At 44.4% G+C, this 13,703-nt stretch overlaps 1 protein-coding gene across 3 annotated transcripts in view; it reads right to left on the bottom strand.

Annotated features, from left to right (window-relative positions):
• Window positions 1-13,703, bottom strand: part of DNAH1 (dynein axonemal heavy chain 1) — a 162,403-nt gene that overhangs the window by 73,486 nt on the left and 75,214 nt on the right. For all 3 annotated transcript variants that reach the window (XM_074198129.1, XM_074198130.1, XM_074198131.1), the window contains 12 exons: window positions 13,270-13,449; window positions 12,375-12,515; window positions 11,340-11,503; window positions 9,080-9,193; window positions 7,870-8,058; window positions 6,693-6,798; window positions 5,921-6,034; window positions 4,426-4,575; window positions 3,773-3,859; window positions 3,414-3,600; window positions 1,106-1,197; window positions 68-222 (listed from right to left, as the gene is read on the bottom strand). In XM_074198129.1, coding sequence (XP_074054230.1) covers window positions 68-222; window positions 1,106-1,197; window positions 3,414-3,600; window positions 3,773-3,859; window positions 4,426-4,575; window positions 5,921-6,034; window positions 6,693-6,798; window positions 7,870-8,058; window positions 9,080-9,193; window positions 11,340-11,503; window positions 12,375-12,515; window positions 13,270-13,449 — 1,679 coding nt within the window. The remainder of the gene's footprint in view (window positions 1-67; window positions 223-1,105; window positions 1,198-3,413; window positions 3,601-3,772; window positions 3,860-4,425; window positions 4,576-5,920; window positions 6,035-6,692; window positions 6,799-7,869; window positions 8,059-9,079; window positions 9,194-11,339; window positions 11,504-12,374; window positions 12,516-13,269; window positions 13,450-13,703) is intronic.

The raw sequence follows: 13,703 nt of genomic DNA, 5'->3' as shown, positions 1-13,703 counted from the left end.
AAACAAATTCTAGCTTCTCTTTAAAGGACCCCAAACCCCAAGTAGGATTGAAGAGATAGAACTTTACCATTCATGTGTTAGCAAGTCAAACTCCCCATATAGCTGACCCATGGTGATGGATTTGGGATTGAGAACATAGTAATGGACAGCTTCATACTCGCCACCACTAATGGAAGGCTTGCCTTTCAAGGACGTTATCGCAGTTGCCAAGACATTGTAACACTGGTGAGACAGAGATGGAGGACAAAATCTAACTCTGAAGAGGCAGAAGATACAGGAGAAAAGATTTGGGTTGTATCCTAAGTGTTTGCCTCATCTTTTTAGGGGACTTTAGGCAAGTTCTTTTTTCAGGAGGTCTCAGTTTCCTCAACAGCAGGGTGAGAGAGCTGGCCTAGAAAATCTCCAAGGACCCTTTGTGCTCTATAATCCTGACTTTGAAAAGTCCAGACTTCTAGGCCTGAAACAGGTATGGTGCAGCTAGAGGTACTCTATCCAGGTAATTACAATTTGAGTTGGGGGAGGCACATATCTCATCCCCAAGCCATTTGTGATGTCTTGAGTCTGCACTTGGCTTCTGCTACTGCTACAGAACTAACTGGTTCTCTCTGGACCTTCAGCAGCTCTGTGAATTTCAAACCACTCTTGTATTACACAGTGCCAAGGTGTGTTCATGGGGTCAGACCCATTAGGTCCTTTCTGTCTCTGAATCTGTAGGGTTGCCCCTCTACCAACTTAGGAGGAGGAAATACCCACCCAAAATAAGCACAAAGTCTCCTTCATCCTGCTATCCCTTAAAAAAGCATGAATAACCAAAGATTTCCTTCCCTTTGCTAGTAAATAGATGGAAAATTCTCACAAACATTATGGGAAGCTCTCGAGTTTCTGAGCTTGTGTTTCCAGCTTCTTGCTAAGACCACCTGTTGATGATTCCTGGACAACATGAGATGATGGACTTTCTCTGAAGTCAGAGCAGCTGACGAGTCCATGGTAAGCCAATGAGCCCAGGAAGGGTGATGGAATTTATTCGCTCTTCCTGCTCCCCTAGCTCTTAGCCCAACCCAGGGGACCTGAGTGTAGCCTGCCTCAGGTAGTGAGCTATTCTTACCTTGGTTTTCCCAGAGCCAGCAGGCCCCACAAGCATGAGACCATGACGCACCACTGTGGTCTCATACAACTGAATACACTTGGTCAAAAAGCCTGGAGGAAGAAAGAGAAGAATAAGCAGAACTTGGGATTAAAGGATCTGACTTTGATTCCTGACCCTATTATTTGCCACTTGTAAGACTTTGGGGAACTTACTTCACACCTCATGTTTTAAAAAATTTATCTTATTTTATTTAAAAATTTTTTATATTGAAATATTTGATTTATTTATTTTTCCAAACTACATGCAATACTAATTTTCAACTAGTATTACAAAAATAATTATTTTTCAAGATTTGAATTTTACATTTTTCTCCCCCTCTCTCTTCCTTCTCCCAGAAAGCAATATAGGCTATACATGTATAACCATGATAAACAGTATTTATCTTATTCATCAAGTTTAGCAATATTAATTGACATTAATATTATGGTACTTATTAATTTCCCCTAAAACTCTGAAATCAATAGTTCATAAAGGGACTTTTCATCTTTACGTGATTGGTCAGAATCATAATATAAGCAACAGAAAAAACATCATCATTGACAATATTTCTTTTTTTACCTTTTTAAAATTTTCAACATTCATATTTTGTAAGATCTTGAGTTCTACAATTTTTCCTCCTTCCTTCCCTTCCCTCTTCCCCCTCCTCATAAGTGAGTCATCTGAAATGTTATATATGTACAGTCACGTCAAACATATCTCCATGTAAGTCAAGTTGTAAAAATAGAATCAGAACAAAAAGAAAAAAGCTCACGTTTCATCAAAGTCAGTCAACTATTTTTTTTTGTTTTGGGGTTTTGTTTGTTTGTTTGTTTGTTTGTTTTGCTTTTGCAAGGCAATGAGGTTAAGTGACTTGTCCAACATCCAGCCAGTCATTCTTGCACACAGAGGCTGAATATCATCATACTGACAAAAAGGGGAAGCCATTCACAAATATTGATAATATGGCTTGTCAATGAAAAGAACTAGAAATAAGCTCAATATCCAGTGGTTGGTAAACACTTGAATACCAGCTGCTACTACCAGCATACAAGGCTCTGTCTGTCCTGGGTGGTGGTCTCCCTCCACAGGATCTCACTCAGTAACCTCTTCAGCTCCCTCCAAATCTTTCTTCATCTCTCTCCCCAGTCTCAAGTGAACCACCTCTCAGAAAACTCAAATTGAATCTCCTCATAGGCATCTCATACTCCACATTCCCAGAGTGAACTCATTATCTCTCCCCTGGATCTTCCCCAATTCCCAACTTTTCTGTTCCTCAGGGAGTACCCCTTATCTCCCAAGTAGGCAAAGTGAAGCATCTAGTGGCACAGTGGAAAGACTCAGGAAGACCCGAGGTCCAATACGGCTTCACATACTTGTGAGCTGTGTTGTTTTGGATGAGTCACTTCACTCCTGTTTGTCTCAGTTTCCTCAACTGTAAAATAGGGAGTATAGTAGCATCTCCTTCCCTGCCTGCCTCCCATGATGGTGATGCTAACTGTAAAGTCTGACCCTAGGAAGTGCTATGTAAATAGCATTTCCCCCCTAACTCACAATGTCTGGATCATCTAAGTACCTCCCTCACACTCACTTCCCATAATTGGTCTGGTGTCAAATCTTGTCATTTTAAACTTCTCAATATCCCTTCTCTTAGCTTACACAGGAGCTACTTGCTCCTCTGCCAGAATGGCCAAGGCCTTCAATGTAGGTTCCCTGCTTCAGATCTCTCCTCACTCAGCTACCAAAAGGATCTTCTGAAAGTACAGGTCTGCTGCTGTTCCCTCCCCAGTTCTGCACTCTTGGATCTGGCTCCCTGGCCTCTTTGCTGCTCCCAAGCATGGTGCCAAAGACTTCATTTCCTCAGATTCCTTCAAGATTCAACTCACACCCCACCTTTGGTGGAAACCATCCCCCCAGATACTAGCTCCTTCCCTCAGAGACTGCCTTTCATTGACACAGTCCAGATCTCATATGTCATTTAGTCCACCTCACTGGAATGTAAGCTTCTTGAAAGGAGGGACCATAGGTCTCCCCTTTCTTTGTACCATCACTGCTCCAAACTTATTAAACATATTATAAATGCAAAGTTGACTAACGACTTGAATAGTGTAATAGCATTTACAAGGACAAAGATAAGAAATATTCTTGCAATGAGACTTCTGTGGCTCCACCATGAATTCATACCTCAAGGTAAAATGCTGTGAAGCTGTCTTGGCTTATTGCACCCTGCATTTCCCAAGAATGGGTAGTGTGACCCTCCACCCTGCCCCTTCACAGTGGGCTCACTCACCATCTACATCCTTTAGATTATCCTGGAGGCAGGCCTGGCGGATTGCTTGGTCCAGGATCCCATAATCGATCTTCTCCTCCTTGATGGTAGGAAACAAGTCAGACACAATGCCTGCAAAGAGCTTGAGATCATCCTGCAGGAACTTGGGTACATTCACATCGCGAATGGCCCGGAGGCAGATCAGCTCCTACAACAATGGACATCCAAAACAGATTCCTTCTGGAAGAACCTTTTCTTCCAGACCCATTCCCAGCAGTCCTAGACCTCAAAGGCCTGTCTCTCTTCTATGGGATAGTGTCCATATGAAAGAGAGCTCTGAGGGGGAAACTGAATCAGAGCCCCCAGTTACTGATGCTTACTTCATTCATTGTTGGGTTCTCCCGCTTCAGATTGCCAGCTGCAGAGATAACTGTCTTCACAGCTCTCATCCCAAAGTCATAATGATCCTGTTACCATAAGAAGAAACCATGTGGTATACAATAGACATCTTATGGTCACAGAAGAAGCTATCAGACTCCACACCATCAAAGCCAATCCCTCTTTTCCCAGAGCTTGAAGCCTAACTCCGAAATGTGTGACCTTGGCCAAGTCACTTCCCTCTCCAAGTCTCCATTTTCTCATATATAAAATTGGAGCTAAATGCAGTCAAATTTACTTAAACCAAATTGAGAAGATAGACTATGTATCTGTATAAGTTACCAACCTGTGCATGAAATAAAGTAATTTTTAATACCTTTAACTACATTTTACTTTGCTGAAGGCTTTCCCTTTAAGGGCTGGCTTCTGATTGCCCTCACTAAGACTTCTAGAACTGGCATATTCTTCACCTCTTCACTGGCCGGCCTGCTCTCAACCCTGGCCATGGCCTCCTCCCCCACCCCAGTCTGGCCTCCTGGAAGTAAGTGTCCTACAGCCTCTTTGGGCCAGGGCAGCCAAGGCCTGAGGAAGGACCCTGGAGCCAGCCACGAGGGAGCTGGGATGATGTCTGAGAACAGGGCCAGGAAGCTCTCACCTGAGAGCTCAGCTGCTCCGACGACAGCTTGAATGTGGTGGTGATCTTCTTGGCCAGGACCTTGGCATCACTGAATCCAAAGGAGTAGAGAGAGATCTCCGCAATCATTGTATAGTCTGGAACCATCATTGCCACAGGTCGGAAGAGGGCCTGAGAAAGCACAAAGAGGAGCTGACCCTCCCTCCCAGAATGGGACTGCTCTCTCCTCTAGCTGCAGCCCGACTTTTCTCAATGCCCTGTTCCAAATGTGGAAAGGCTGGCCAGTCAAGGGAAGCTGACAGCTTCCTCAAACAAACCAATCAATCAACAGGCATTTCTTAAGTTCTGTCTTGGGTTTCTTGAGAAACAAAGAAGAGCAAAAGTGGTGCCAATGCTCAGAAAAGACCCCCTGCTCTAATGGGGGAGGAGAAAGTGGTGTTTGAGTGGAGTCTTGAAGGAAGCTAGAGATGGAGGGCATAACATGTCAGGCCCAGGAGACCCCTTAGAGAAGAGGTGCAAGGCTATATGGGGTTCAGTGACTGGCCCACGGCCACAGCTAGTAAAAATCTAGTATCTGAGGCTGGATTTGTACTCAGATCCTCCTGACTCCAGGGCTAGTGTGCTATCTGCTGCACCACTAGCAACCCTAATCTATCTTTTATACCACTGCTAGTTGATATTCCTACTTGAAAATCTTTTTGTTGCAGTCCAGTAGTTCTCAGCCATGTCTAACTCTTTGTAACCCCATTTGGGTTTATTTTGGCAAAGATACTGGAGGGACTGCCATTTCTTTCTCCAGTTCACTTTACAGATGAGGAAACTGAGGCAAACAGGGTGAAGTGACTGGGTTATACAGCAAAAACGTTTAATAGCTTTTTAATGCCTCCCCACAATCTGGGTTCTACCTTCCTTCCTTCCCAGGCTTATTTCATGGTAATCCCCACCCAAATACCATGATTGCTGGACCCTGTGCAAGATACTGTGTGTGTCTCCTGCCTCTCCCTCCTTCAGAGTCCAGCTTCTCCTGCAACCACTAGCACCTTCACCCTACAGGATAAACCCTGTATTTACTTATCAGGTCCACAGGCATTCCCACATACAATATAAGCTCTTGGATGACAAAGAATTTCATTCCTGTTTTTGTGCTTAGCACAGATCCTTGTTTAATAAATATTTGTAGAAAGGAACTGGGTTGAAGTTAGTCCACAAATACCAAAAGGGAAAGCAAATCAAAAGAGACCTGAGCAGGAAGGATGCCTGGGGGGAGGAATAATAGACTTTTTAAAAAAAATACAACACCCTTTTACTTTTGGTCTGGGCCTGTGATTTCATCTGTAAAAGCAGGAAAAAGCAGGGAGTGTGTGGTAAGGAAACTCTCAGGGCTAATGGGACAGAAACTCTTTTGTACCTTTAGTAATGTCTTAGCATTGGCTGCAGCCAGGGAGTTGTAACAACAAAAATGTTAAGTGACTTAGGGGCAAAAGGCTTCAGTGGGGCCAGTCTGGATGGGGCTCACCTTCAAGTTGTCCGGTAACTCTGTGCGTCCGGCATAGCCTGGGTTCATAGTGATAAACACAGCGCATGAAGGGACAAGTGGGATTTCCACTCCTTCAAACATGAATCGATCCACCTACAAAAAGACCATATTCTTCCTGGGGAAGGGAGCACACAGGTCCTTTCTTGGGGCCTGGCAAGTGACCAAACATCAGCCATCTTCCCACTTTCTATGTGACAATACTCAGATTCATTGACTCATGCTAACATGAAGTTCCAAATCCACTGGTATCCAAATGGAGGAGCCCCTTTAGACAGTATATCCTGTTCCTGCTCTTCCAACTGCTCCAACTGCCCCACACTTTGCATAGAACATATTGGGTGGTCAATAAGCATTTGCAAAATAAGCAAATGAACCAACAAATCAAATCCCACCCCCTTTTTTTTGCAAGGCAATTAGGGCTAAGTGGCTTGCCCAAGGCCACACAGCTAGGTAATTATCAAGTATCTGAGACCAGATTTGAACCCAGTTACTCCTGACTCCAGGGCCGGTGCTTTATCCACTATACCACCTAGCCATCCCTCAAATTCCCTTTTTAAAAAAATTTTCAATATTTTCATTGGGGAAATAAGGAGCATAGGGAGTAGAGAACTGAGGTGTCTATGAATAAAGGTTTCTAATATCTCCCCCAAAGACAAGAGATCTTAAGATGAAGAAGGGCTTCCTCTAAGGGAAGTGAGGGATTAGAGACCACTAGTCCAGCTGTTCCCACCCACCCCTCACCCATACTCACTCTCTGTTGCTGAGCTTTCTGAATGGTTGTGATCTGCTGAGCCACCACAGACAGCACCTCCACATCAATGCGGTTAAATTCGTCAAAGCAAGCCCATGCCCCAGAACTAAGTAGAAAGGAAGCCTGGTAAGTAGGCAGCATCAAGGACCACCCTGAGCAGAAGTCTCCCTCTTGGCTGGGTGATTCTACTTTGGTTCATCACCACCTCCCAGAGTACAATGATGTGCCTTATATCACTATCTTCGATCATAGCACAGACCATCTCCTCAGATGCACTGTGACTTTCTGCCCCTTGCAATGCTCATGTATTAGTCTGTCCAAAGCAGGTGCTCAATCCATAGACATTGATTTATGTTGTCTGTGATACTGGGCTCCTGGGGCTGACTATCCCACATGAGCATGAAGTCATAGGCTCTGATATCTAGATTCTAAGTGTAAAGGAAAATCATCCCCTTACTTTTTTGCAATAAAACTTCCCTAACAAGCCTCTGAAAATCCTCTCCAAAACCAATCTTCAAGTTTAAGAGGCCTGCATCCAAGCCTGCTCAAGCCTCTCAGCTTCCCTTGAGCTTCTGATTGCAGTACCATTCTTTGAAACCTCAGAGTGATCTCTGACCTACCTCATAGGGTTGTTATAAATATCAAATAAGACAGTTGATGGGAAGCAGCATGCAAGCCTTATTTTATATTGCCTCAAAAATACCTATGGCCGACGATTTTGTTCCCTTATTCATAAACTTTCTTTCTATAGTTTACTATTTACCTACAGGGTAATTTTGCTAGACATCAGCCTGGCTCCCCACAGTCTAGTCCCACTCTCCTCAACACCCTAGGCTTTGGCAGGATTAGACCACCAGCTTGTGCTTGATGGCATTCTGCCCTCTCCTGCCACATGTCTTTCTCATCACTCGAGATCACAGACTATCTTCTCCATCTTTGAACCTTCAGCATTGAGCACAGAGCCAGGGAGACCCCAGGCCCTCAGGGGGTACCTGCCACATGGTCTCAGAAGTCTCCTTTCCATTCCCCTTTTTCCTTCCTTTGCCTATTGAGATGTCTCCTTCATTGGCTGCTGTTCCTGGTTCCCCATCATTGGGACAGAAATGTTTAACCTCCTTAGCCAAAAGCCCAAGGGGCAGATGTTCCATGTAGCTGCTGCCACTACCTCTTTTCTCACCTAGCAAGACCTTTGAAGAACTTTCCCATGGCCATAAAGTCAAGCTGGTCAGAGCAATTGAACACCACTGTCTGGATGGCCAAGGCTTTCCCCAGGTCTTTGGTTGTTTCTGTCTTCCCAGTCCCTGCTGGGCCAGCAGGAGCGCCCCCAAATTTGAGGTGCAAGGCCCCAGTCAAAGTCAGATAACACCTACATGAAGGAAAGAGAAAAGAAAATCATATTAGTTGACCTGGGTAGAGAACTTTGAGGTTTGCAGAGTTATGTTGTCCACTTTTCTCAGGTAACCCTTACAACTACTCTGGAAAGTAACTGCTTCAGAGACGTTAAGTGATTTACCTTTGGTCACCCATCGAGGAGCAAGCAAAGACTTAGATGAAATGTGGAAGGCATTTAAGCAGGGTTAGTGTTTTCCTTCTAGGACTCCAAGCCACCCTTCTTACTCTCTAACTTCTGCTCATGGACTGTTTCCCCCACCCAGAAGCTCTCTATCCTGACATTCCTAGCTACTAGGACCACACCAGCTGAATCCCCAGAGACCACCTGACCCAAATCCATCACCAGGAAAGAGGAGACCCCCAGAATCTTGGAATCATAGACTCTGGACTAGGAGGACACCTCCAGTCCCACAAGTGTATGGAGGTCGGTGGTGATGACCCAGGGCCACTAGTGCTAAATGGGGGTTAGTCAAGGCCCAGCTTTGCATCATGGAGCCAGAATTAAACTCTCACATCTTTGAGAGTCCTGAGGACTCAAATGGAAATTACTCTCTTTCACTAATTGGACACTTTGCCTTATTATCTGATACCCAAGGCTTGAAACCCAGATGTCACCACCACCAGACTTTCTCTTCGTGAACACTGTTGTGGATTTCTGTTTTGATGAAACCTTCTGCTCACTGATTTGTCTGCCTGGTTTCTGATTTTTTGTCTTGGCACACCAAGGTCCTGACCTCAATTGAGCTGGGACTTTTCAGTTTTCCCCTTTGCCCTGTTCTCTGAGCTAGAAAGGATTCAATCTGCACCACAAATCCTATTGGTCATGGGTTTCATGGGATTCTGGCAGAACTTAGACACTAGCATCCCCTAGAAACCAAGTCTCTATGCACCAAGTTGTTATATAAGCGAGGTGAAGTTTCTGAGCTCCCACTGGGAGAGTCAGCAAAAGGAGCTGTTCTGGAGAGGTGGAGAAGGTGACACAGAGCCTCCTTTACCTGTCTGTAAGGGGGGTAATCACCAGGCGCCCGCTATTGCCCAGGTACTCATAGCCATAGAGGAATTCCGCATTGACTGCCTGGATGTACAAGTCATTCTTGGTCCAGTAGTACCTGGAAATTTAGAAGGACTTAATTCAGATTCATGGGGCAGGCAAAGGGCTACCGAGAGAAAGGAGCAAGGGTGAGAACATCACTGAATGATGACATTTTTCGGTGCAGGTAAGGTGGCATGCTAAGGGTGGAAGTTAGACTATAAGTTCCACAAGGTAAATTTCCTCCATTTTTATACAAACTGGGAGTATAAAGTGAGGCTAAATTACTTTTTTTTTTAGTTTTTACAAGGCAATGAGGTTAAGTGGCTTGCCCAAGGCCACACAGCTAGGTAATTATTAAGTGTCTGAGGTCATATTTGAACTTAGGTCCTCCTGACTCCAGGGCCGGTGCTCTATCCACTGTGCCACTGAGCTGCCATTCTCCAATTGATAAGTGGTCAAAAGATATGAACAGGTAGTTTTCAAATGAAGAAATTAAAACTATCTATAGTCTATCCAAATCACTATTGATTAGAGACATGCAAATTAAATCAACTCTGAGATATCACCTCACACCTATCAGATTGGCTAAGATGGACAAAAAAGGAAAATGATCAATGTTGGAGAGGCTGTGAGAAAACTGGGACACTAATGCATTGTCAGTGGAATTGTGAAAACTGATCCAACCTTTCTGGAGAGCAATGTGAAACCATGCCCAAAGGGCATCCCCTTGGATCCAGCAATACTACTACTGGGTCTGTATCCCAAAGGGATCTTAAGAAAGGGGAAAAGACCCACATGTACAAGAGTATTTATAGCAATTCTTTTTGTAGTAGCAAAATTCAGAGGATGCCCATTACTTGGGGGATGACAAAACAAGTTCTGATATATGAATGTTATGAAGTACCATGAGCAGCCAAAAATTAGCATCGAATGATTTGCATGAATTGATGTCAAGTGAAGTGAGCAGAACCAAGAGAACATTGTATATATTAACAGCAACATTGTGAGATGATCCACTTTGATGGACACAGCTCCTCTCAGTAGTTCAGTGATAAGGACAATCCTGAGAGACCTATTATGGACAATGCCATCCACATTCAAAAAGCAAAGCATACTATGTTCACTTTTTAAAATGTCTTTTATGGGGGTGGCTAGGCAGCACAGTGGATAGAGCACCGGCCTTGGAGTCAGGAGTACCTGAGTTCAAATCCAGCCTCAGGCACTTAATAGTTACCTAGCCCTGTGGCCTTGGGCAAGCCACTTAACCTCATTGCCTTGCAAAAAAAAGAAAAAAACTAAAACTAAAAAAATAAATAAATAAAATGTCTTTTATGTTTTTTTTTTTTTATTAGGTTTTTGCAAGGCAAACAGGGTTAAGTGGCTTGCTTCCAAGGCCACATAGCTAGGTAATTGTTAAGTGTCTGAGACCGGATTTGAACCCAGGTACTCCTGACTCCAGGGCTGGTGCTTTATCCACTACGCCACCTAGCCACCCTGTTTTTTCTTTCTTTTTCATGGCTCTCTCCCACCTCCAGTTCTAATTATTCTTTCACAACATAGTTAATATGGAAATATGTTAAACACAATTATACATGTACAACTTTTACCAGATTGTTCACTGCCATGAGGAGGGGGGAGGGAAGGGAAGATGGTAGAAAAATGTGGGACTCAGAAATTTGCAAATGGACAAATGTTGTAAAATACCTTTTTCATGTAACTGAAAAAATAAAATATAGTAAAAAAAAAAAGTAAAGCATCATAGTCTAGTGGCTAGAGAGCTGGCCTCAGAGTCAGAAAAATGAGAGCTCAAGTCTCTCCTCTGAAGTATACTGACTGTGTCTCTGGGCATGTCAACAAGCTTCCCAGTGCTAGAGGCAGCTCTCTGTGTTTCAGAGATGTCAATCTGCTTCAGTAGAGTGAGTTTCCTTACTTCCTTACTTACAGTCCCTATTCTGTTCTGTTCCTCAGTTTCCCTGGTCTCGGTTTCTGCCTGGCTGTGATCACTGCCTTACTCTGACGGATAACATCTAGCTCTGTCACCAGCCCCCTGTTCTGCCTGGCTCAGCCTTAACCTATGCCCTCAGTCATAACCTGGAGCTTCTGGGCCAACTTTTCCCCACCTGTGTCCACTTTCTTTGTTGTTTGCTACCCTTTCTTTCTGCTACTCAATTCACCATAGCAATTGAGAGGAGCTGGTTAAGTTGAGAAAGGAGGTCATTTACCTTAGCTGGGAGATCCATTCAAAGTCATTCACACTGGCTACTTGCTCTTCTATCAGTTTGGCAGCCACATCCTTGGCATGGACCTCAATAACAATTAGTGCTGACAGCACAGTTCTCTGCATCCTAGACAGCTTCCCTCGGACAAGGGTCACCAGATCCTGCAGCTGATGGAGGAGAAGGGAGACACATGAGATCCCTCAGCCTCTTCTGTGCTGCCCATCAAGGAAATACTTGCCATACCCATTCATTCCATCTCTATTTCTAGAACATCCAAGCTTACTAGGTTTAGGAACAGGTGAAGATAGAAAATGGGAGTCAACAGATAAGTGGGTGCTATTACTATGGAATTAAGAGAAAATGTAGACACATCTTGGCCCTCTCCAAATCCCTGCCAAGAACTACAGTTGTTTGTATCTGTGCCAATGGATGGCTGAGGAAAAAAGATAGAATGAGGTGTGTCATTCTCTTAATGTAGGTGAGACTATGCTAACTGTGTGGTTTGGGGCTGGGAGGTAAAGACTTTCAAGGAGTTGGCTTCTTCTCTCCTAGTAGCTTTATTATTCAGAAATATGGGTGATTGTCCTTTTCTTAAAACTCTCCATGGTAGAGATTTTAAAGTCTTCCCAAGTTTGGCCATGGAAAGACCTCCATATACCCATTTCCTATCCCTCTATATGGCAACAAGCTTTTATCAAATCTTGAGCCTGAGTCAGACACTGTGGGGGGCAACTTGATTTATTTCAGAATGTCTCTCAGGTTAGCTCTTCATATCATTTTCATCTTTGTGTCACCTACAGCCCAGAAGAGGGTCTTGTACATAGTAGGGGCTCAGTGAAGTGGGGCTGGATTAGCTGGAAATAGATAAAATGGCTTCCTTTGTTTGCTTTCAAGAGTGAATGAACCCACGGTGTGATTGCTATTACAGAGCAGGCAGGTTCTTTTCCAATGTTTCTGGTGGGAATACTAATGGCAACCAGTGGAGAATAGAGTGTTTCCTAAATGTAAAGGGCTAAGGGAGTGTTGCAGCTCTCCTACCTGAGAGGAGAGCTGTGGGAAGAGTCGGCTACCCAAGTCCCCAGCCTCCAGGGCCTCTGATACCTCCTTCGTCCAAAAAGTCTGACAGCCAGCAATGGTCACCTGGCCTGGCCAATTCAAGACCCATTGAGGTCTCGGGGTCTGGAAAAACAGCATGCTTTGTCTCATCAAGGATCAATGACTTTGCCCTGGTCTTCCCTGCCGCCCCCAACCCCATGAGCAAATGACCACTTCACTCTTAGGCCACCATGCTTTCATGAGAAATAGGCCAATGCTGAGGCCCTTAGGAGCTTTTAGAGATCCTCCTAAGAAAGCTAGTCAGTTTTTGATTTAGAGCTGAAAAAGATCATCTCTCCTCCTCATTCTACAGATGCAGAAACTGAGGGAGGTCCAGCGAGATGAGGTGTCTTGCCCATAGTCACACAGGCATTAAATGGCAAAGATAGGATTTGATCCCAGGTCTTCTATCTCCAAATACATTGCACCATGACACCTACTCCTCAATTTGGAAACTTTCTAGAGTTTCCTTTTTAACAAACATTCCAGATGTCCAAGGGAGATGTTTAAGAAATGTCTAAAACTATGGAGTAAAGTCCAGCTCTGACATTTATCAGGTTTTTTACTCTGGGAAAGTTTTCTCAGATGTAAAATGAAAGTAACTATATTCATCCTATCTGCCAAGTTTGTTGGGAGAAAAAAGCATGGAAAACTGTTATAGAATTAGGAGTTCTCCTCCTCCTCCTCATTCTTGTTATTATCCTCATTATTATTATTACTACTACTACTGCCTACTTCCACCAATGAAAGCTTGAAGAACAAAATGGACAGTGCAGCACAGGCAGAAAATGAAAAGATGGCACTCTTGCCAGTGATGGCAGGGTGGATGGGAACTCACATTGGGGTAGGCCTGGATCGCGCGTTCAATAAAGTCGTGCACACTGGCCTTCATGCTATGCTCCACCTCCAGAAGCCAGTCTTCCACATTGCCAGTGGGATAAATGAAAAAGGAGAGCTCTACCTCCTCCCCCTCGCCAGAGTACATGTGGGTAATCTGCAAGTCTTCCTGGAAAAGCAGCTGATGGGGGGAAAGGAGAGGGAAGGGATGGTGGCTTCTCCGGTCCTCAGGTGAGGGGAACAAGTCCTGCTCTCCCACATGCTTCTCTTGAGCTAAGGCAAGGCTTGGGGACCCACTGAACCCACCAGAGTTGGCCACAAGGGATACAGCCTGGGGCAGCTTCTGACTGTGTTCTGTTCTATGGCCTTGAATTACCAGGTCTGACAGTTTTGATCCCTCAATCAAGAGTCAGAAGGGAAACAGAACCCAGGCCT

The sequence above is a fragment of the Macrotis lagotis genome, chromosome 8 (assembly GCF_037893015.1).
Source record: "Macrotis lagotis isolate mMagLag1 chromosome 8, bilby.v1.9.chrom.fasta, whole genome shotgun sequence".
Taxonomy (NCBI): domain Eukaryota; kingdom Metazoa; phylum Chordata; class Mammalia; order Peramelemorphia; family Peramelidae; genus Macrotis; species Macrotis lagotis.
This window is presented reverse-complemented; position numbering and strand designations above follow the sequence as displayed.